This window comes from Ranitomeya imitator, chromosome 3, assembly GCF_032444005.1.
Source record: "Ranitomeya imitator isolate aRanImi1 chromosome 3, aRanImi1.pri, whole genome shotgun sequence".
Lineage (NCBI taxonomy): Eukaryota > Metazoa > Chordata > Amphibia > Anura > Dendrobatidae > Ranitomeya > Ranitomeya imitator.
Genome location: NC_091284.1, coordinates 667,722,092 through 667,745,747, shown reverse-complemented (window position 1 = coordinate 667,745,747; position 23,656 = coordinate 667,722,092). Strand labels below are relative to the sequence as shown.

General features: G+C 43.8%; 1 protein-coding gene across 6 annotated transcripts in view; it reads left to right on the top strand.

Moving 5' to 3' along the window:
* LOC138670711 (formin-like protein 3) overlaps window positions 1–23,656 on the top strand; it is a 125,522-nt gene that overhangs the window by 59,051 nt on the left and 42,815 nt on the right. For 5 of the 6 annotated variants that reach the window (XR_011319372.1, XM_069758319.1, XM_069758317.1 and 2 more), the window contains exons 2-6: window positions 2,693–2,776; window positions 5,386–5,466; window positions 7,054–7,130; window positions 22,654–22,737; window positions 23,070–23,222. Coding sequence is in view for 5 of the 6 variants with exons in the window: in XM_069758319.1 (XP_069614420.1) it covers window positions 2,693–2,776; window positions 5,386–5,466; window positions 7,054–7,130; window positions 22,654–22,737; window positions 23,070–23,222 (479 nt within the window). In the remaining variant the exon portion in view is untranslated. The remainder of the gene's footprint in view (window positions 1–2,692; window positions 2,777–5,385; window positions 5,467–7,053; window positions 7,131–22,653; window positions 22,738–23,069; window positions 23,223–23,656) is intronic. The other variant, XM_069758318.1, reaches the window with a different exon arrangement.

The window sequence follows — 23,656 nt, the reverse complement described above, 5'->3', positions numbered from 1 at the left end:
TAAATTCACACTGAAGGCATCAAAACTATGAATTAACACATGTGGAATTATTATACTTAACAAAAAAGTGTGAAACAACTGAAATTATGTCTTATATTCTAGGTTCTTCAAAGTAGCCACCTTTTGCTTTGATGACTGCTTTGCACACTCTAGTCTCCCGGAATGGTTTTCACTTCACAGGTGTGCCCTGTCAGGTTTAATAAGTGGGATTTCTTGCCTTATAAACGGGGTTGGGACCATCAGTTGTGTTGTGCAGAAGTCTGGTGGATACACAGCTGATAGTCCTACTGAATGGACTGTTAGAATTTGTATTATGGCAAGAAAAAAGCAGCTAAGTAAAGATAAAATGAGTGGCAAACATTACTTTAAGAAATGAAGGTCAGTCAGTCCGAAAAATTGGGAAAACTTTGAAACTGTCCCCAAGTGCAGTTGAAAAAACCATCAAGTGCTACAAAGAAACTGGCTCACATGAGGACCGCCCCAGGAAAGGAAGACCAAGAGTCATCTCTGCTTCTGAGGATAAGTTTATCCGAGTCACCAGCCTCAGAAATCGCTGGTTAACAGCAGCTCAGATTAGAGACCAGGTCAATGCCACACAGAGTTCTAGCAGCAGACACATCTCTACAACAACTGTTAAGAGGAGACTTTGTGCAGCAGGCCTTCATGGTAAAATAGCTGCTAGGAAACCACTGCTAAGGACAGGCAACAAGCAGAAGAGACTTGTTTGGACTAAAGAACACAAAGAATGGACATTAGACCAGTGGAAATCTGTGCTTTGGTCTGATGACTCCAAATGTGAGATCTTTGGTTCCAACCACCGTGTCTTTGTGCGACTCAAAAAAGATGAACAGATGGACTCTACATGCTTGGTTCCCACCGTGAAGCATGGAGGAGGAGGTGTGATGGTGTGGGGATGCTTTGCTGGTGACAGTGTTGGGGATTTATTCAAAATTAAAGGCATACTGAACCAGCATGGCTACCACATCATCTTGAAGCGGCATGCTATTCCATCCGGTTTGCGTTTAGTTGGACCATCATTTATTTTTTAACAGGACAACCCCAAACACACCTCCAGGCTGTGTAAGGGCTATTTGACCAAGAAGGAGAGTGATGGGGTGCTACGTCAGATGGCCCCCACAGTCACCAGACCTGAACCCAATCGAGATGGTTTGGGGTGAGCTGGACCGCAGAGTGAAGGCAAAAGGGCCAACAAGTGCTAAGCATCTCTGGGAACTCCTTCAAGATTGTTGGAAGACCATTTCTGGTGACTACCTCTTGAAGCTCATCAAGAGAATGCCAAGAGTGTGCAAAGCGATCATCAAAGCAAAAGGTGGCTACTTTGAAGAACCTAGAATATAAGACATATTTTCAGTTGTTTCACACATTAAGTACGGTATATAATTCCACATGTGTTAATTCATAGATAGTTTTGATGCCATCAGTGTGAATGTACAAATGCAAATCAAATTTCCTGACCAAATTTGAGTGTTTCTGCCAAATTGAATTTTAACAGATTTTTTCATTATTGGGAAGAGTATTTTTTCCCTGAAGCATTTTGTTTTGACCGTTCCTGGATTGGAGTGGATTCCACCAACCACATAACTGTACAGACATGGGACAGGCATTGTGTGATGTGGCACCCCCATATTGGGACTCTGGAATACAAAGTCTGTCTTCCTAGTTTCATCAGTGTCTCATGGATCCCCATAGACATTAATGGCCGAGTCTGATTCACTAAACAGAGGAGACTAGGACCTGCTCGGAGTCTCACTGACCAGAGACATGGAGCCATTTTTAAAACTGATGTGTGTATGGCTCGATAAAACTCTGTGTCGGTGTGCTGTGTGAGGAAGAAACGGACAGTAGTAGGACTCTCGGATGTGTGGATGTAGCCTCAGGCTGTGTACCCATGTTTCGGTGTGGGAACCTGTCCCTTTATTCCCTTTCTATCCTCACTAGAGCCAGAGGTGATGGATCTGATGACCAGGAGCAGCAGCTCCACTCGGGAAGCTGGCTCTTCAGCATTGACCACATCCCTAAACTGAGGCGAGGCACAAACACCTCTGTCTTCATGTGTGGGGCGGGTGGGCTGCGGATGAGCTGGCTATTCCCACTTGTTTGCCTGGGAGCAGCATCGGCTCATTCATAGATTAGTGAAGGGCTTATGATTATCACATGCTCTTTTTTATTGCAGAACTTTTAGCAACAGCCCCATTCTAAAGAAGTGTAAAATAAGAAAAATTGAGGAGATTGCGGCCTAAAATGTATGGGGGCCTCCCGATTCTCCCCCAACAGATCATTTTGGGGTAGAAGGACCTGGCGGTCGGATTCCAAGAGGCCATCGTTGTGTTCCCCCTGAAGATAAGCTGCCGACAGTGGCTCTCATAGAGAACATAGGAGCGCTCCTGTGTATGGGGCAGTTGTAGGAGATAGCGGTCTGATGTGTGTGGGGGGCTTCTTCTCGTGGACATTCACTGCTTACAACTTGTACATTAAGCGATGAACAAATGTCCTAAAATCCATTTTACTAGGTTTGTGCTTGAATGGACAGTGGAAGTTGACAGGAGAGGGCATACGTATGAAGGAATACATAGAAAACGTGGCTTCATGTAACAATGGACTGAAGTGTGCAGAAAACCGCTCCTCATCATCGCCAGCCGACTGACAGATTGCTTTGCCTTGTTTCTTCCAGAGCTCCATGAACCTTCCCCCAGACAAGGCGCGACTCCTGCGACAGTATGACAACGAGAAAAAGTGGGATCTGATCTGTGACCAGGTACGGCTATGCTGGGGATCTACCTCCAGGGATGGAGCTTGTAGCCTTTCCCCATCATCAACCGCCTAATTAATTTTGGCAAATGGGCCGTCTGTTCCGTGCCATAAGTTATTGTAGGGTTCTGCAGCGGCCCCTGAGTACTCACCGATGGCCGCCATTTGGGAAGCGCTATTGTGACAACTCCTCTGATGTTCTGTAACGTGTGCTCCTTAATGGCATTGGGAGTCCCTGGTGATATAACCGGCCTTGTGTCCCAGTGACCCAGACAGGCTCCCTAATCCTATTACATGGACATATGTTCATGGGACACGGCATTAGCCTGGATTATAATGGCCCAGATAATGTTGTGACATAAGCATATGACCTCACCCCATGCAAAATTAAAAGGTTAGTTTAGCTCGGCATGTGTGACCACTAGTGATGAGCGAACATGCTTGGATAAGGTGTTATCTGCGCATGCTGGGTTACAAATTGAGTGTCTTCGGCCTGCTCCAAAAATATGTCCAGGTCCCCGCGGCTGCATGTCTCACATGTTTGACAGCTGCAATACATGCAGGGCTTGCCTGTTTGTTAGAAATCCCTGCATGTGTTGTGGTTGTCTAAAAGCCATGAGACATGCAGCCGCAGGGACTCGAACATATTATTCGAGCACGCAGAAGTCACTCGGTCACCACCCGAGCATGCTCAGATAACACCTTATCTGAGAACGTTCGCTCATCACCACTACTAAAAAAAAAAAAGTACATCCAAATAACTGTAATACCCCTAATGTACAGTGTGAACACGTTTGTATGTACTTGCATCATGCTGTAGCCAACAAATAATGGTATTAGGACAAGAATGAAAATGTATAATACGGCCAGCATCGGCTCTGATCCATGACCATGTTACATCTCAAAACCGCATGGATTAGTTGGAGAGAACGGTAAATTTATTTTAACTTGTGTGTGTAGTATCACATTATCGATCTTATTTTCACTAATTAGAGTACAGTATATACAGAAATAGGCGTTTGTAGATAATTCCATGGGAGAGTCCTCTGTGAGCTGCGTCCATCACCTATTGTCGGTGGTGTATACTGTTATCTGCACCCAGATTCTAGATGTTACCTGTCTTTGTAGCCTCCACCTGCACAGGTTTGTTTCTATATATACTATCGTTTTATTAGCAAAAAAAAACCTGAATGAAGCGATTCTACACAAACTAAAATGACCATTTCCTCTAAATAATTCAATTCTGTGTCAAGCGTGATTGTGTTGCTTATGGGATAGTGACAACAAGAAAATTGTAAGTCTATTATAAAGTGTGTATCTATTATATCTATTCTATTTTGTAATATTGTTTGGTGATTTATTATTGTTACATATGTTTTCCATGTGGCTACTTTTTTTTAAAATTGAGCCTGTTAGCCCAAAGTGTCAGACACTATAGACTAAGGATATAGGAGGTATTGCCAATGTAAAAATCGCACCTTTTAGTATTCAAAACGCTGCCTCTATGCTAAGTGGGATGCTCAGTGCACCCTTAGTGTGGCCAAGAGACTCGGTACACCATTCACCCCACTGGTTCGGCATGTCCCCACCACTTTCACCGGTGATTTCTCTGCAGACAGTGGTTGCTCCAAGTAAACCGGCTCTGTCAGTCACCAGTGAGGGGGATGGGGCATGCCAAATCATTGCCGCGCTGAGCCTCTTGGGTGATACGAGCGCCCCAATTATATTTGATTTAACATCAGTTTCTTAGAATGGAGGCAGTGATTAAAACACTATTGGTGTGGGGTTTTATTATTATTATTATTATTATTATTATTTTGTAAGAGCTATATACTCTTGTTGTTTTCACTCATTCTACTGAGCTGCATAATTAACTGACACTTTCTCTTTATGGAGATCACTATTTAGCAGTATTGAACGGTTATCAGCTATATATTGAAATAACACCCGATCCAGTAGTCACAGTAGATGGTCACAACTTTCTCCCGCTCCCTCTCTGCAAAATGACCTCTGCACAGATCACAGAGCATGCTTAGACGTTGCTGATCATCTCCTTTCTTCCTTGTGGCTCCTGTATTTCCCACTATGGAGCTGTGCTGCTTTTCCCGGCGGCTCAGGCACTATAGCCAGTACCATAATCCTGTCCGGAAAATGGCATGAAATCATTAGAGAAGATAACCTCCAAACTTTATAGGAACATTGGTGAGACTTTCCCTTTACCATGCGTATAAAATCACATTTAGTTTCTGCAATAGTCTATATTCCCCAATACTATGAATCTCTATTTTCTGTTCTACAAATTCTTTTCCACATTGAACATAATTAATCTAATCATACAAACAGGACGTCGTAGGAAACAGAAGTGCACAGAAAAGTTCTCGGTCACAACGGTGAGAAGTGCAGATCACGTGTGCCGCATGTGATCATCTTCACTTTCTGCTTCCTTCGGGGGGTTTTCTTAAAGTTTCATGATGGTTCCTGAGTGACATCAATCGGGAAAATATCCTGAAAAGTGTATTCATATTCAACGTGAACCCCAAACTTCTCTAAGCTTATGTTTTATCCGCTTTCTATTTGTTATTTTACCTTTTATTGCTTTTATTGTTTTCAATTTAGGAGCGGTTTCAAGTCAAAAATCCTCCGCACACTTACATCCTGAAGCTTCAGTCTTTCTTAGACCCGGGAGTCACACGAAAGGTAATTATCTATTCTAGTATAAAGAGCCAATTCCATGATCCGATAATCAACAAATCAGCCTTAGTAAAGGCGCTGGTTCCCGATCATCGGCTTGTGGAAACATGGTACTGGCTAGCGGACCAATGAGTAAAACGCTAGGTAGCCGACTGGTTCATCCGAGCTACTAGATCATTGTTGTGGGCAGCACATCACCCTATTTAAGCAGGACACGTTCTCCCGACAATATGGGGGCAGAACTATTGTAGTTAAGATTAAATAAATAGTTTGAAAACAATTAAAAAGTACAATAAATGTGCAAAAGAAGGATTAGAGGTTTGGATAAGATAAACCCCCAAAAATATAAACCCCATACCCGGCAGACATATGTGATCATGCTGCTGAGCATAAATGTATTATATGAGATGAAACGAGCACAAATTGTATCATTCTGAAAATAATGACCAAGTATAATACTGTTGTAAAATACAAAGTAAGGCCAAAAACAGCCACATGTAATAACGAAGTTGAATAACTTGTTTGGTGGTACAAGAACCCCCACAGGTTTCCCTTCTCCACGGGGGTAATCTATGCCGTGTGATACCAGATAAATAAAGGATAATAAGGATTAAATGATGATAAACACCAATATGTGGTGTAATTTCTCATCTGGGGTGAAGTGCCGGAAATCCTCAAACTGTGCATGAACCTGAACCCGTATGTGGCTGATGAGTTTCATGAAGACCAGAACTAGTAAATGCGTTATGAGTGGAGCGCTCCCAAGCATTATGATCACTGAACTCCTTGTATACAGCCTGTTGGCGTTTATTTATGGGGACAAATTTGGGCGTCTAAATGCACCTTTTAAAAGTCTGTTTTTTCTTTTTTCTGATTGTGTTAGTTTGGATTGATTGACTGTGTTTTACCTAAGGTAGGTGGCTGCATTAATGGCTTATAAGGATACACCTAAATTAAAGGTCCTGGACGCTCCGGTGTAGCCATCCCTGCCGATGTAGCTGCACATTACGCCGATATCCACTGTAGAGCTGCCTAAGTTGTGCGTTGTTTCGCCTGTGAAATGGAGGGACCATTGTGGTTAACTGTGAATTTACCTTCCGCACTACTAAAAGAAGGACTGTGTTTTTTTCGCCCTTGCGAAGCTTCAATTTTATTGGTCCATGAAATAGAATATTTGGTGAGCACGGGTTTTCTTTGCCGTGTCGCACCTTGGCACAAGGGATGACTTAAGCAGCTGTACTGTGTAAGGAGCCATTGATCGACTTCACGCTTAATGCTTTGGGCTAGCTGCAGGCCTTGCTTACCTTACTGAAGGGAATTCCAGAAAAAATGTTTCCCTCCCCATTGGCTTAGACTAGGTTAAAACCGCAAACCTTACCCGCTGCTCCGGTCTTTGTTGACTGGCTGCAGCGGTGATGTGGCCACTGCAGCTCTGCCGATGTAGGACGCCTGCGCTCATGTAGGAATAATACTCCATGCTTAATTTCGGGGGTGCTGCGAAACTGAAAATTCATAGGGGTGTCTCGATGAATCTTACGAATCAATTTCTTAAACTTTGACTGAAAGTAATTTCTGTTTTTATACATATTTCAGAAATTCAGAAGACGGGTCCAAGAGTCCACAAAAGTGCTGCGAGAACTGGAAATATCACTAAGGACCAATCACATAGGGTGAGAATGAGAACCGGAGCTCGTGGGAGTTCATGGATCAGAGTTATTACTTGGCTTAAAATGTGATGAAACTTTGCTAAAATGCTCTGAGTTAGTGAAATATACGGTGGTTGGACGGACTGCGCATTATGTGGGGCACCGGTGCAGGTGTATCTTGGTGTCGTGTCCTGGCACACCAGACTGTGAGGTGGCGATCAGGAAGGATATGGAGTAACAGGAATACGAGCACTTCCCGGGGATTGTATCTGATCTGCAGGACAATGCTCCGGCCCTGTCCTATAGGCAGCACTTCAGACATCCACCATGCAGGGTAATGTAAGGGGGATCTGTTGGGAAGGAGTACAAAGTGTACCAGTAATATCATCATACAAGACCCCGCATCGTCATGTCACATGTATAAACGCCACAGCGTGCACGTATGTCATATGTACTGTACAAAGCTTACACGGGAAATGTCTGACTCATTTTTGCCTTTTCTTGGTTTTCCATGTTTCAGAGTCATTTATCAAGCAGTCTCCAGAACTATAGACCTGGCATGTAAATTAGAAATGTAGTGTAGTTTTTCTGATTCGCTATGTCTCTTTCCTCATGTGCAGGCATTGCAGGACCTTAGGTATCCATGATATAATGACCGTTAACTACTTGCTAGTGGTCGTAACCATGGATACCTAAGGTCCTGCAATCCCTGCACATGAGGAAAGAGACATAGAGAATCAGAAAAACTATACTACATTTCTAATATTTGCTAATATTATTATTACACCTACTACATATTGGGATAGGATCTTGGAGATGGGGATTCCCCTTTAAAGAGAGCCTGTCACTCCCCCACCCCAGTGATAGCTAGGAGGCGTTTGTGTCCGGGGGAAAAAGACATGCCCCCCCGGACAGACTACAGGTATGGCGGGCAAATTAAAAAAATGAATATTTCAGCGTTGGAAGGGACCCCAAATAAAAGAGCCACCTTGACAGAATGCAGCATTAGTGCTGCACAAGGTGGCTCTTTTAGTTACAAATGCCTGGTTGGTGGGGGGGTGACAGGTTCCCTTTAACTCTTATTTTGAGTCATTTGATCCACTGCTGCAGATCCTCAATTTTAAGTGATTCATGAAGTTCTGCAGCAGCTGAGGCATTATAAGGGATGGTGTAGCCCCTAGGATAAGGCAGGAGTGTCAGCGCTCAGTAATGTGCTGTAGTGCAGCCTGGCTACAGTGTGTTACGTAGCAGATTTTTGGCTTCAGACTTTCTAGGTTGGAAATTAACCAGCGCGGCAGACCAGTAGCTTGTGGGAATCGAGTAACCTGGATATACGCAGGAGCAAATTAGGAGAACAAAAAAAAAAAATCGAATCCTTCTTGGCATAATTTAGATGGGATTCAGGCATACGTCAGCTGTAAGCAGCCCCAGAATAGAGCATGTAGTCAGACAGGAAATGTGCAGGAGGTGGTGGGGGGCTGTAGAGGCAGCAGACAGGAAATAGGCGGGCTGCGGGGAGGAAAAAGTGCCAGAGCCTGTGTACAGGACGGAGGGGCTGCGGCGTCTGGGGAGAGTAGGATACCAGTAATATCATCATACAAGACCCCGCACCGCCATGTCACATGTGCACACGCCACAGTGTGCACGTATGTCATCTGTACTGTAGAAGGCTTTCACGGGAAATGTCTGACTCATTTTTGGCATCTCTCGGTTTTCCATATTTCAGAGTCATTCATCAAGCAGTCTCCAGAACTATAGAGCTGGCGTGTAAACCAGGTCTGCGTATTCAGTTTCATTAGGGAGTACATATGATGTCACATATGGCCGAAATTGGATATGATCAAGTCGGGAAGGGTTTGCATATGCGTCTTTATGCAAAAATGGTGGAAAGCTGGTCATAGATGGTTGGAAATCTGCCCTCAGATGAAACCCTGCACTGCACCAACCCTACAGACATTTCTAGCAGAAACCGTCCTTGTCTGATAAAATGTGCCTGACTAGATACAATATGGCTGCCGACCGGTCAATGAGCCGTGATTGATGAGGTCTGAGGTTCAAGTACCACCGAGGACATCTGCACGGAGCTCGCACGTTCTCCCCATGATTACCGAGGTTTCCTCGTACACCCCAAAAGACATCTAAATTGTAGAGTTGGCAAAGATTGATTTGCACGTGTCACTTCATCTGCCATGACAGTGGTGGGCGGCCGGTGTACAGGAGCAGGAAGGCCGCCTCTTACATGTTGGCATCTGCAGCTCTTCTTTTGATTAGCCGGCCGGAGTCCTCACATAGGCATCATCGTCACATGGGCATCTCACCAGGCTGGCTAATTTAAGGAAGAACTACAAATACCAGTAGGTAAGAGGCGGTACCCTCATCCCTGTGCAGCGGCTACAAACCACCATTGTGGCCAATGGAATAGGACACACGGATAGATGTAAAGTGCTGCGGAATATGTTGGCGCTATATAAGTACACTGGATAAATAGTATAATGCCATTACGATTCCTAATACCTTATCTATTGGAATTAATCCACTCATTGGGGGTCAGGGTGCCATTGGGTGTCACTGTTGGGGTGCAAAAAAACCACCACACCAGGCGCCGTATCCCAATAACTATACAAACTATATGTCGCCATCTCTTGTAATTACATTGGGGGCTGCCTTCCTCTACTTTTATTAAGAATGTGTCGTTTGACATAGAATAATAATAATAATAATAATAATTTTTATTTATATAGCGCCAACATATTCCGCAGCGCTTTACAAATTATAGAGGGGACTTGTACATACAATAGACATTACAGCATAACAGAAATACAGTTCAAAACAGATACCAAGAGGAGTGAGGGCCCTGCTCGTAAGCTTACAAACTATGAGGAAAAGGGGAGACACGAGAGGTGGATGGTAACAATTGCTATAGTTATTCGGACCAGCCATAGTGTAAGGCTTGGGTGTTCATGTAAAGCTGCATGAACCAGTTAATTAATTTTTTTTTTTTTTTTTTAATATAGGCCACACAGGGATCGTTAGGTTAATGCATTGAGGCGGTAGGCCAGTCTGAACAAATGAGTTTTTAGGGCACGCTTAAAACTGTGGGGATTGGGGATTAATCGTATTATCCTAGGTAGTGCATTCCAAAGAATCGGCGCAGCACGTGTAAAGTCTTGGAGACGGGAGTGGGAGGTTCTGATTATTGAGGATGCTAACCTGAGGTCATCAGCGGAGCGGAGGGCACGGGTAGGGTGGTAGACTGAGACCAGAGAGGAGATGTAGGGTGGTGCTGAGCCATGGAGTGCTTTGTGGATGAGGGTAGTAGTTTTGTACTGGATTCTTGAGTGGATGGGTAACCAGTGTAATGACTGGCACAAGGTAGAGGCATCGGTGTAACGGTTGGTGAGGAATATGATCCTGGCAGCAGCATTCAGGACAGATTGGAGCGGGGAGAGTTTGGTAAGAGGGAGGCCGATTAGTAGAGAGTTACAATAGTCCAGACGAGAATGAATAAGTGAAACAGTAAGAGTTTTTGCAGAGTCGAAAGTAAGAAAAGGGCGAATTCTAGAAATGTTTTTGAGATGCAGGTAAGAAGAGCGAGCCAGTGATCGGATGTGGGGGGTGAATGAAAGGTCAGAATCAAGGATGACCCCAAGGCAGCGGGCATGTTGCTTTGGAGTAATGGTGGAACCGCAAACGGAGATGGCAATGTCAGGCAAAGGTTAGAAGAACATTGATCAGGAGTTTGGGGGACTGTATAACCTTATACCCCATGTATAACTAGATCGTGCCACAACATCCTACAGAGGAAAGAAACTGATGCACTAATACCACGGATGACTAATGCCACCGATTGCTGCGTACATTCCCCGCCGCAGACCCCATAATGTCTCCTCAGAGCGTGGACAAGCTGTGAGCACTTTCTTCTCTTGCTTTCCGCCTACGCTTGTCATCCTCCGAACAGTCTCTGCTGTTAGCACTCTTCCTCTTGTGTAGATCACTTTCTTTCTGTGCTAGTAGTGGCAGCTCCACCATGACAAGGGGTGAGACTCCTGCAGGTTCTTCACTTGTTCACACAGATTTTCACAGTGGTGAAAGAAATTTTCCAACTTGATGATTTTGTCTTTTACAGATTGCCTACAATGGTATAAAATAACGAGGAGTAACTACCCCTCACCTCATCATCCTCTACGGCAGCGTGTCCATGCTTGGCCCCCCACTGCTTCTGCTTCACTGGTGAAGTGACCTGTCGATGTTCCTGACCTCTGCAGCCAATCACACCTGCATAGTTTTTAAAGCCAAAAACGCCAGTCGTTTTTGTGACTGCTTCACCGCCATCATATTTTTTCTTTTTTTCTAATTATTATTATTGGTTAGCAGTATAGCTGTGCAGCTCTGAGGCCCTTACTGGTGCAGTAATGAGGAAGGACTTCAGGATGGTGTTTCAGAATGGCGGCTCAGTGGTTAGCAGTATAGCTGTGCAGCACTGGGACCCTTACTGGTGCAGTAATGAGAAAGGACTTCAGGATGGTGTTTCAGAATGGCGGTTCAGTGGTTAGCAGTATTGCTGTGCAGCACTGGGACCCTTACTGGTGCAGTAATGAGAAAGGACTTCAGGATGGTGTTTCAGAATGGTGGCTCAGTGGTTAGCAGTATTGCTGTGCAGTGCTGGGACCCTTACTGGTGCAGTAATGAGGAAGGACTTCAGGATGGTGTTTCAGAATGGCAGCTCAGTGGTTAGCAGTATTGCTGTGCAGCACTGGGACCCTTACTGGTGCAGTAATGAGGAAGGACTTCAGGATGGTGTTTCAGAATGGCAGCTCAGTGGTTAGCAGTATTGCTGTGCAGCACTGGGACCCTTACTGGTGCAGTAATGAGGAAGGACTTCAGGATGGTGTTTCAGAATGGCGGTTCAGTGGTTAGCAGTATAGCTGTGCAGTGCTGGGACCCTTACTGGTGCAGTAATGAGGAAGGACTTCAGGATGGTGTTTCAGAATGGCGGTTCAGTGGTTAGCAGTATAGCTGTGCAGTGCTGGGACCCTTACTGGTGCAGTAATGAGGAAGGACTTCAGGATGGTGTTTCAGAATGGCAGCTCAGTGGTTAGCAGTATTGCTGTGCAGCACTGGGACCCTTACTGGTGCAGTAATGAGGAAGGACTTCAGGATGGTGTTTCAGAATGGCGGTTCAGTGGTTAGCAGTATAGCTGTGCAGTGCTGGGACCCTTACTGGTGCAGTAATGAGGAAGGACTTCGGGACAGGGTTACAGAATGGCGGCTCAGTGGTTAGCAGTATTGCTATGCAGCACTGGGACCCTTACTGGTGCAGTAATGAGGAAGGACTTCAGGATGGTGTTTCAGAATGGCGGCTCAGTGGTTAGCAGTATTGCTGTGCAGCACTGGGACCCTTACTGGTGCAGTAATGAGGAAGGACTTCAGGATGGTGTTTCAGAATAGCGGCTCAGTGGTTAGCAGTATTGCTGTGCAGTGCTGGGGTCCTGGGCATAAAGCCAACCAAGGACAACATCAGCAGGGAGTTAGCACATTCTCCTTGTCTTTACATTCCTCCGTTTTACTCCAGTTCTTACCTCACTCCACAAACATATGGATCGGTTAAATGGCTTTCTGCTGGAGACATAAGATTTGCGAGCAGCACGGGAATCGGGGGCTGGAAAGAAAAGACATGCTGTGTACAGGGCTGTGGAATATGTTGAAACCATATAAGCAGCAAGAAAAATATCAGGACAACCTAAGAAACTGATTCTATTGGGATGCACTTTGGCAAAAATGGACCTAAAATAAGAATGTGATATAAGTGAATCTATAGTGGGAGGAATGTAGTTAGCGGAAATTCAGCAGTGTTCATCCTGCGGAGTACGGCACGTAAGAGCTTTCCGGAGCTCACGCTGATAAATCTGCCCGGGGCGTCTTGTGTCTATATAATGGCCTTTCCCCGGCCGCTCCTCCTTCAGCATATTGATATCATTATGTTCTGCTATTGAACTGCTGACTAATCCTGTGACTGAGGCTGCCGGATAATTATGGTACCTCAGACACAACAGTCCTCGAGCTGAGAAGCGCTCACTTCTGTTTGTTCTTTCCTGGTATAGCGGAGGCCCTCCTATACTTATACACCGTGTCAGGCTGAGGGCTATCCTGCCGAGCTGTCATACGCACTGAACTGCGAGTCCTGGAAGAACCAGTTACACGTCGGCATACACTTACTTCATAGAGAGCGTCTACCTCAAGTGTGTGCTAAGATGGAATCCCGCAGATGTGAGCAATGCAAAATATGTGTATATGCCCATATATAAGGGTCCCAGCGCTGCACAGCAATACTGCTAACCACTGAGCCACCATTCTGTAACCCTGTCCTGAAGTGTTTCCTCATTACTGCACCAGTAAGGGTCCAAGCGCTGCACAACTATACGGTTAACCACTGAGCCAGTATTCTGTAACCCTGGTTTATAATATATTGCATTTCAACACTTTTTGTATACACTAACATGTGTATATTGTAAAGCTGCAGTAGCATCGTACGCAGTGAAGAAGCAGTGACCCACAAATTCAAACACAAAAGTCTCTTTTAATGTGTTTCTTCACAGCATTAAAGTCCAATTCACATAAATGCATATAACTTCAGTAGATATTATTAGTGACCAGTTTACACCAGTTCAAACCAATACATATCACATGGCTTTAGATCCCCCTGTCCAGTTTCCCTGGGCGACCGCACGCCATTTCATAGTCTCTATACGTCTCCATACACACAGCCTCATATGTTGCAGACACTACACACGCCAGCCTTCCTCTGACTAGTTCTCGTGGGTGTCCTGCATCGCTGTATCACAGTCTCTTTACAGACTCCTTACTCACACAGTCGTACACAGTTCAGGATATCCTCCGGATAGCAGCCGGGCACCATATCCACCTGTTTGCAATCGTTACACATTCTAGTCCTCTTTCGGGTACAGGACATCCACCTCCGGGCACAGGACTGTCCACATCCGAGACCAGTACCATGGACGACTTGCATCTCTGTGTACGCTGTGGGTGCCAGGCTATTCAGCTGCCCTGGGTGCTGGCTCTGCTGGCCTCCATGCACTCTGCAGACCAGCACACACCAGTCTGACACCGACGTGCACCTGGCCTCTCCTGGCCAGACACCTGACACACCCATACCCCTTACTGCAGGGCTTTTAAACACACACAAACCTGTGGCCTTCAGCCACATGGAAAACCCAGACCGGAGATCCGTGACTCTCATGCACACCTATGGACTTCATCCGTCTGCATGCACAACCTGGGGAGAACAAACAGCGCCCCCTAGCTGTATCAGAGGCCACAGCCTCACAATATATATATATATATATATATATATATATATATATATATATATATATATATATATATATATATATATATATATATATATATATATATATATATATATATATATACACTAGATAGTGGCCTGATTCTAACGCATCGGGTATTCTAGAATATGCATGTCCACGTAGTATATTGCCCAGTCACGTAGTATATTGCACAGCCACGTAGTATATTGCCCAGACACGTAGTATATTGCCCAGCCAGGTAGTATATTGCCCAGTCACGTATGTAACAGGTTACAAAATAAAAAAGAAACATACTCACCATCCGAAGAGCCTGTTGTAGATATATTGCCCAGCCACGTAGTATATTGCACAGCCACGTAGTATATTGCACAGCCACGTAGTATATTGCACAGCCACGTAATATACAGCACAGAGCCACGTAGTATATTGCCCAGGCACGTAATGTACAGTACAGAGCCACGTAGTATATTGCCCAGGCACGTAGAATATTGCACAGCGACGTAGTATATTGCACAGCGATGTAGTATATTGCCCAGCCACATAGTATATTGCCCAGCCACGTAGTATATTGCCCAGCCACGTAGTATATTGCCCAGTCACGTATGTAACAGGTTAAAAAATAAAAAAGAAACATACTCGCCATCCGAAGAGCCCGTTGTAGATCCGGCGCTTGTGTGCGGTGTCCGGTCCCAGGATTGGTATGAGCGCAGGACCTTCCATGACGTTGCGGTCACATGACCATGACGTCATGGAAGGTCCTTCTCCCATAGCATCTTTGGAAGCGGAACCTGCCGCGTGCAGTGCCAAGGAGAGGAGGCGACGGCGGAAGGTGAGAATAAGGTTTTTTTTGTTTTTTTTTATTATTATTTTTAACATTAGATCGCTTTACTATTGATGCTGCATACGCAGCATCAATAGTAAAAAGTTGGGGACACACAGGGTTAATGGCGGCAGTAACAGAGTGCGTTACCCGCGGCATAACGCTGTCCGATACCGCCGGCATTAACCCTGTGTTAGCGGTGAGCGGAGGGGAGTATGCGGGCGACAGGCACTGACTGTGGGGAGTAAGGAGCGGCCATTTTCTTCCGGACTATGCCCGTCGCTGATTGGTCGCGGCAGCCATGACAGGCAGCTGCCGAGACCAATCAGCGAATGAATAACCGTGACAGAAGGACAGACAGATGGAAGTGACCCATAGACAATTATATAGTAGATATATATATTGTATAAACGTGTGTGTGTGTGTGTGTGCATAATTATAATCTTTCCAATCCAAATTCAACCCCATTGCAAAATTTCCAAACTTGCTGCTGTTGGCAATAAACTATTGAGACAAGAACAATTGAATTGGCTTAACATAATTCATATAACAAATACTATCTCCAAAGTCTGCACAAAATATGACTTTTGCAATCTCTGAAATATTCAGCCCCTTTAGGCTCAAGCATCTTTGGAACCTAGTAGAAAACCTTTGGCTCTTATGACTTGTTGCCTTAGCAGCTCCAGAGCATCACTGAGCCACCACTATGATTCTTTGTAGGCTTGGTGTTTTCAGCTTGTGCATCATTCTTCACCACCACCCCCTTCCCCCTCCAGAGTTGCCAACATACCCAAAAAGTTTGTTTTGTTTATTTGCTCTACAGAACAGAATCCCCAAACTTCTGGGGTTTATTTATGATTTTAAGCATATTTTTGCCTACTTTTCTTGTGCTTTTGGATCAGAGATGATGGCTTGGAGTTCTTGCATGGAGACAGTCAGTTTGCAAAGTAAGTCGCATGCTAAATTGATATGCGAGTGCCTGCTGCCACCAAATTTTGCTGCAGGTCTTTGCAGTCACTTAAAGGGGTTTTTGACCACTGACCTCCTCAAGAGTTTGGTGGCATACGGTGATTGCCTCCCCTTTCTGCTACGTCCAACTAGTGTAGCCAGTTCTAGGAGCAGTCAGTGCCTTTACTATACTATCTTTCTTGACTATTTTCCTCGATTGTGCAAGATAATGATCTCTTTACTTTTTGGACCACTTTCTTGAACTCTAATATTAGTGAACTGGAGGCCATAAATCCCTAGGAATGATCTGATCCTCCTCAGGAACGCTGCAAGAAACTGGTGTGTGACTATGCATCATGTTTACAGCAGGTCATAACAGCTAAAGGTGCTCTAGTACTAGAGACGCTTGTCGTGAAGCACATGAATAAATCTGAGACCGCAGTCATTAAAGTGTTATTTTGTGATGAATTTGGAGCAAACACTTGTCATATTGTTTTTGTTGAGCTCTTTAATTTGATCTTATTTGACTGATGTATTACGAACTGCAGAAAGTTTGTAAATTTTGTTAATAAGCCTAATTTGTAATGTGGGCTGAATAATTTTGATTGCAACTGTATAAACATAAACGCATATATACAGCTTATTTCTGCATAAAGTTTACAAGCCAAGTACTATTGTAAATACATTGCAATTAGTGATGAGCGAACGTGTTAATAGAGTATGCTCAGGTGTCTTTGGAGTGCTCAGATAATATGCATGTTTTGTTGCTGTTTTGCCCTGCTTGGTTTACACAGTATAGATATGTGTCCTGCTGGTTTACACTGTATAGATACAGTCATGGCCAAAAGTATTGACACCCCTGCAATTCTGTCAGATAATACTCATTTTCTTCCTGAAAATGATTGCAAACACAAATTATTTGGTATTATAGTTACATAGTTATTAAGGTCGAAGGAAGACTATAAGTCCATCTAGTTCAACCCATAGCCTAACCTAACATGCCCTAACATGTTGATCCAGAGGAAGGCAAAAAAAAAAAACCACGTGGCAAAGAGTAAGCTCCACATTGGGGAAAAAAATTCCTTCCCGACTCCACATACGGCAATCAGACTAGTTCCCTGGATCAACGCCCTATCAAGGAATCTAGTGTATATACCCTGTAACATTATACTTTTCCAGAAAGGTATCCAGTCCCCTCTTAAATTTAAGTAATGAATCACTCATTACAACATCATACGGCAGAGAGTTCCATAGTCTCACTGCTCTTACAGTAAAGAATCCACGTCTGTTATTATGCTTAAACCTTTTTTCCTCTAAACGCAGAGGATGCCCCCTTGTCCCTGTTTCAGGTCTATGATTAAAAAGATCATCAGAAAGGTCTTTGTACTGTCCCCTCATATATTTATACATTAAAATAAGATCACCCCTTAGTCTTCATTTTTCCAAACTAAATAGCCCCAAGTGTAATAACCTATCTTGGTATTGCAGACCCCCCGTCCTCTAATAACCTTGGTCGCTCTTCTCTGCACCCGCTCCAGTTCAGCTATGTCTTTCTTATACACCGGAGACCAGAACTGTGAACGGTATTCTAAGTGCGGTCGAACTAGTGACTTGTATAGAGGTAAAATTATATTCTCCTCATGAGCATCTATGCCTCTTTTAATGCATCCCATTATTTTATTTGCCTTTGTAACAGCTGCCTGACACTGGCCACTGAACATGAGTTTGTCATCCACCCATACACCCAGGTCTTTTTCATTGACGGTTTTGCCCAGAGTTTTAGAATTAAGCACATAATTATACGTCTTATTACTTCTACCCAAGTGCATGACCTTACATTTATCCCCATTAAAGCTCATTTGCCATTTATCAGCCCAAGCTTCTAGTTTACATAAATCATCCTGTAATATAAAATTGTCCTCCTCTGTATTAATTACCCTGCAGAGTTTAGTGTCATCTGCAAATATTGAAATTCTACTCTGAATGCCCCCCTACAAGGTCATTAATAAATATGTTAAAAAGAAGAGGGCCCAATACTGACCCATGTGGTACCCCACTGCTAACCGCGACCCAGTCCGAGTGTGCTCCATTAATAACCACCCTTTGTTTCCTATCCCTGAGCCAGCTCTCAACCCACTTACACATATTTTCCCCTATCCCCATTATTCTCATTTTATGTATCAACCTTTTGTGTGGCACCATATCAAAAGCTTTTGAAAAGTCCATATACACTACATCCACTGGGTTCCCTTGGTCCAATCCGGAACTTGCCTCTTCATAGAAACTGATCAAATTAGTCTGACATGAACGGTCCCTAGTAAACCCGTGCTGATACTGGGCCATGAGGTTATTCCTCTTCAGATACTCCAGTATAGCATCCCTTAGAATTCCCTCCACAAAAAGAATTGTCTTAAGCCAAATTTGATATAATTCCACACCAAACATAAAAAAGGGGGTGGACAAAAGTATTGGCACTGTTCGAAAAATCATGTGATGCTTCTCTAATTTGTGTAATTAACAGCACCTGTAATTTACCTGTGGCACCTAACAGGTGTTGGCAATAACTAAATCACACTTGCAGCCAGTTGACATGGATTAAAGTTGACTCAACCTCTGTCCTGTGTCCTTGTGTGTACCACATTGAGCATGGAGAAAAGAAAGAAGACCAAAGAACTGTCTGAGGACTTGAGAAACCAAATTGTGTGGAAGCATGAGCAATCTCAAGGCTACAAGTCCATCTCCAAAGACCTGAATGTTCCTGTGTCTGCTGTGCGCAGTGTCATCAAGAAGTTTAAAGCCCATGGCACTGTGGCTAACCTCCCTAGATGTGGACGGAAAAGAAAAATTGACAAGAGATTTCAACGCAAGATTGTGTGGATGTTGGATAAAGAACTACGACTAACATCCAAACAAGTTCAAGCTGCCCTGCAGTCCGAGGGTACAACAGTGTCAACCCGTACTATCCGTCGGAGTCTGAATGAAAAGGGACTGTATGGTAGGAGACCCAGGAAGACCACACTTCTTACCCCGAGACCTAAAAAAGCCAGGCTGGAGTTTGCCAAAACTTACCTGAAAAAGCCTAAAACGTTTTGGAAGAATGTTCTCTGGTTAGATGAGACAAAAGTAGAGCTTTTTTGGGCAAAGACATCAACATAGAGTTTACAGGAGAAAAAAAGAGGCATTCAAAGAAAAGAAAACGGTCCCTACAGCCAAACATGGCGGAGGTTCCCTGATGTTTTGGGGTTGCTTTGCTGCCTCTGGCACTGGACTGCTTGACTGTGTGCATGGCATTATGAAGTCTGAAGACTACCAACAAATTTTGCAGCATAATGTAGGGCCCAGTGTGAGAAAGCGGTGTCTCCCTCAGAGGTCATGGGTCTTCCAGCAGGACAATGACCCAAAACACACTTCAAAAAGCACTAGAAAATGGTTTGAGAGAAAGCACTGGAGACTTCTAAGGCGGCCAGCAATGAGTCCAGACCAGAATCCCATAGAACACCTGTGGAGAGATCTAAAAATGGCAGTTTGGAGAAGGCGCCCTTCAAATATCAGGGACCTGGAGCAGTTTGCCAAAGAAGAATGGTCTAAAATTCCAGCAGAGCATTGTAAGAAACTCATTGATGGTTACCGGAAGCGGTTGGTCAGTTATTTTGGCTAAAGGTTGTGCAACCAAGTATTAGGCTGAGGGTGCCAATACTTTTGTCTGGCCCATTCTTGGAGTTTTGTGTGAAATGATCAATGTTTTGCTTTTTGCTTCATTCTCTTTTGTGTTTTTTCATTTAAGACAAATTAAATGAAGATAATAATACCAAAGACTTTGTGTTTGCAATCATTTTCAGGAAGAAAATGAGTATTATCTGACAGAATTGCAGGGGTGTAAATACTTTTGGCCATGACTGTATGTGCCCTGCTGGTTTACACTGTATAGATACAGTACAGGACAAAAGTTTGGACACACCTTCTCATTTAAAGATTTTTCTGTATTTTCATGACTATGAAAATTGTACATTAACACTCAAGGCATCCAAACTTCTAGCCTCCCATGGAGGCTATTGAAGCATGGCAAAAGTAAAAAAAAAAAAAAAAAATGTGAAAAAATAAAAAATATAAAAGTTTAAATCACCCCCCTTTCGCCCCATTCAAAAAAAAACAATAAAAAAAAACAACCTACACATATTTGGTATCGCCCGATCTATCAATAAAAAAAAAAAAAAAAAAGCATTAACCTGATCGCTAAACGGCGTAGAGAAAAAAATTTGAAACGCCAGAATTAAGTTTTTTTGGTCGCCGCGACATTGCATTAAAATGCAATAACGGGCGATCAAAAGAACATATCTGCACAAAAATGGTATCAATAAAAGCGTCAGCTTGGAACGCAAAAAATAAGCCCTCAACCAGCCCCAGATCACGAAAAATGGAGACGCTACGGTATCGGAAAATGGTGCATTTTTTTTATTTTTTTTTAGCAAAGTTTGTAATTTTTTTTCACCACTTAGATAAAAAATAACCTAGTCATGTTTGGTGTCTATGAACTCGTAATGACCTGGAGAATCATAATATCAGTTTTAGCATTTAGTGAAACTAGCAAAAAAGCCAAACAAAATAAAAGTGTGAGATTGCACTTTCTTTTTTGCAATTTCAGCGCACTTGGAATTTTTTTCCCGTTTTCTAGTACACAACCTGCTAAAACCAATGATCTTGTTCAAAAGTACAACTCGTCCCGCAAAAAATAAGCCCTCACATGGCCATATTGATGGAAAAATAAAAGTTATGGCTCTGGGAAGGAGGGGAGTGAAAAACAAACACGGAAAAACTGAAAATCCCAAGGTCATGAAGGGGTTAAATAAGAAGGTGTGTCCAAACTTTCGGTCTGTACTGTATGTGCCCTGATGGTTTACATTGGTCTACATATGTTCCTTGCTTGTTTACATTATGGATATGTGCTCTGCTGGTTTACTCTGTATAGATATGTGCCCTGTTGGTTTACATTGGTCTCGATATGTTCCCTGCTGGTTACATTGGTATGGATATGTGCCCTGCTGGTTACATTGGTATGGATATGTGCCCTGCCGGTTTACATTCATCTGGATATGTATCTTGCTGGTTTACATTAGTCTAAATATATGTACCCTGCTGGTTTACATTGGTATGGCTATGTACCCTGCTGGTTTACATTGGCCTAGATATGTGCCCTGCTGGTTTACATTGGTCTGGATATGTGCCCTGTTGGTTTACATTGGTATGGCTATGTGCCCTGCTTGTTTACATTGGTCTGGATATGTGCCCTGCTGGTTTACATTGGTCTAGATATGTGACCCGCTTGTTTACATTGGCCTAGATATGTGACCCGCTGGTTTACATTGGTCTAGATATGTGACCCGCTTGTTTACATTGGCCTAGATATGTGCCCTGCTGGTTTACATTGGTCTAGATATGTGCCCTGCTGGTTTACATTGGTCTAGATATGTGCCCTGCTGGTTTACATTGGTCTAGATATGTGCCCTGCTGGTTTACATTGGTCTAGATATGTGCCCTGCTGGTTTACATTGGTCTAGATATGTGCCCTGCTGGTTTACATTGGTCTAGATATGTGCCCCGCTGGTTTACATTGGTCTAGATATGTGCCCCGCTGGTTTACATTGGCCTAGATATGTGCCACGCTGGTTTACATTGGTCTGAATATGTGCCCTACTGGTTTACATTGGTCTAGATATGTGCCCCGATGGTTTACGGTACATTGGTCTAGATATGTGACCCGCTTGTTTACATTGGCCTAGATATGTGCCCTGCTGGTTTACATTGGTCTAGATATGTGCCCTGCTGGTTTACATTGGTCTAGATATGTGCCCTGCTGGTTTACATTGGTCTAGATATGTGCCCTGCTGGTTTACATTGGTCTAGATATGTGCCCTGCTGGTTTACATTGGTATAGATATGTGCCCGCTGGTGTACATTGGTATAGATATGTGCCCGCTGGTTTACATTGGTCTGGATATGTACCCTGCTGGTTGACATTGGTCTAGATATGTGCCCCGCTGGTTTACATTGGCCTAGATATGTGCCACACTGGTTTACATTGGTCTGGATATGTGCCCTACTGGTTTACATTGGTCTAGATATGTGCCCCGATGGTTTACGGTACATTGGTCTAGATATGTGCCGCAATGGTTTACACTGGTCAATTATTCCAAGATTTACTAACTACTAATTGAAGACGTTATTTTGAAATAAGGCATCTTCATACGTCATTCTATAGTGTTTTTTTTTTTTTAATTAGAGAAGCCGCCCTTGTTCCTGGGGGCCGGTGGATGCCGTAGACGTCTCTCTTCCATTATAAGCGGACGCTGCAGAATTAGTGTATACAGAGCCCATTATAAATGTGATCTGACATGCTCTTTTCTGATACAGACACTTTTATGCTTTTTTCCAGGTGGGTGCGGGAGTTTTTGAACAATGATAACAAGGGCCTGGATGTGTTGGTGGAGTATCTGTCCTTCGCACAGTGCGCGGTTATGTAAGTATAGACTCATCGTGCAGGAGTATGCACAGCTGTAAGGGCTTAGGTGTGATGATGAGGAGAACCTCTCCGCACTAATAGTGATGGTGATGCTTGTACAGCTCCGTCCCTTAGAGCTGAAGTAGAAGCATGTGCCCCAATAACGTTTCCACCCTGCACCGCCTTCCATCTGGAGCTGAGTTTGCCGTCGTCTGTTTTTCGGTACCAGTCACTCCAGCCATTGCGCATTTTCAGTCTGGAAACCATTCTGCTGCTTTGTAGCTTTGCTTTATCCAGTCCTCTCTCTGCCCCCTGGCCGCTCAAGCTTCTTCTGTATCCTCTTGATGTAGGTTTGATTTTGATGGCCTGGAAAACGGGGAGGATGGCTTGGTTGAAAAGTCCAAATCGTGGAGCAGATCCATCGAGGATCTGCAGAATCCCAACGCCCTCCCTGCCCCTTTCGCCAACGGCCTTGCTCGCTCTGCCCGCCAGTCTGTGCTCCGGTATGTATCTGTGTGCTAGCTCCTTGTCCCTGCAGCCGACCTGCCAATGTGCCATGTTTGTGATTCTTCCATATCTTGTCCACTCTTGAAAATGTGAGCAAGTAGCACCTGGAAATATGAAGGGTCCTTTTCCATTCATAAGCTCCCGTGAATTATCATTCTCCTGTTGATGGTTACATAATATTAGAATTATTAGTGGTGCGTGCCAACACCGCGATGTCCTACTGAGAGCAGAAATAAGAACTGTGACCCCTGTCACACATGATTTAAAAAAACCTTGCAAACAATAGTACCTATTTCTGCTGAAGATTATTAGATTATTTTATTATATCAACATTGTACGACCCATTTTTATTTTTTGGGTGTTACTGCCACAAGAATCCAACCACATTGTAATCATTACTTTACACCAGGATCTGCCATTGTTGGAATGT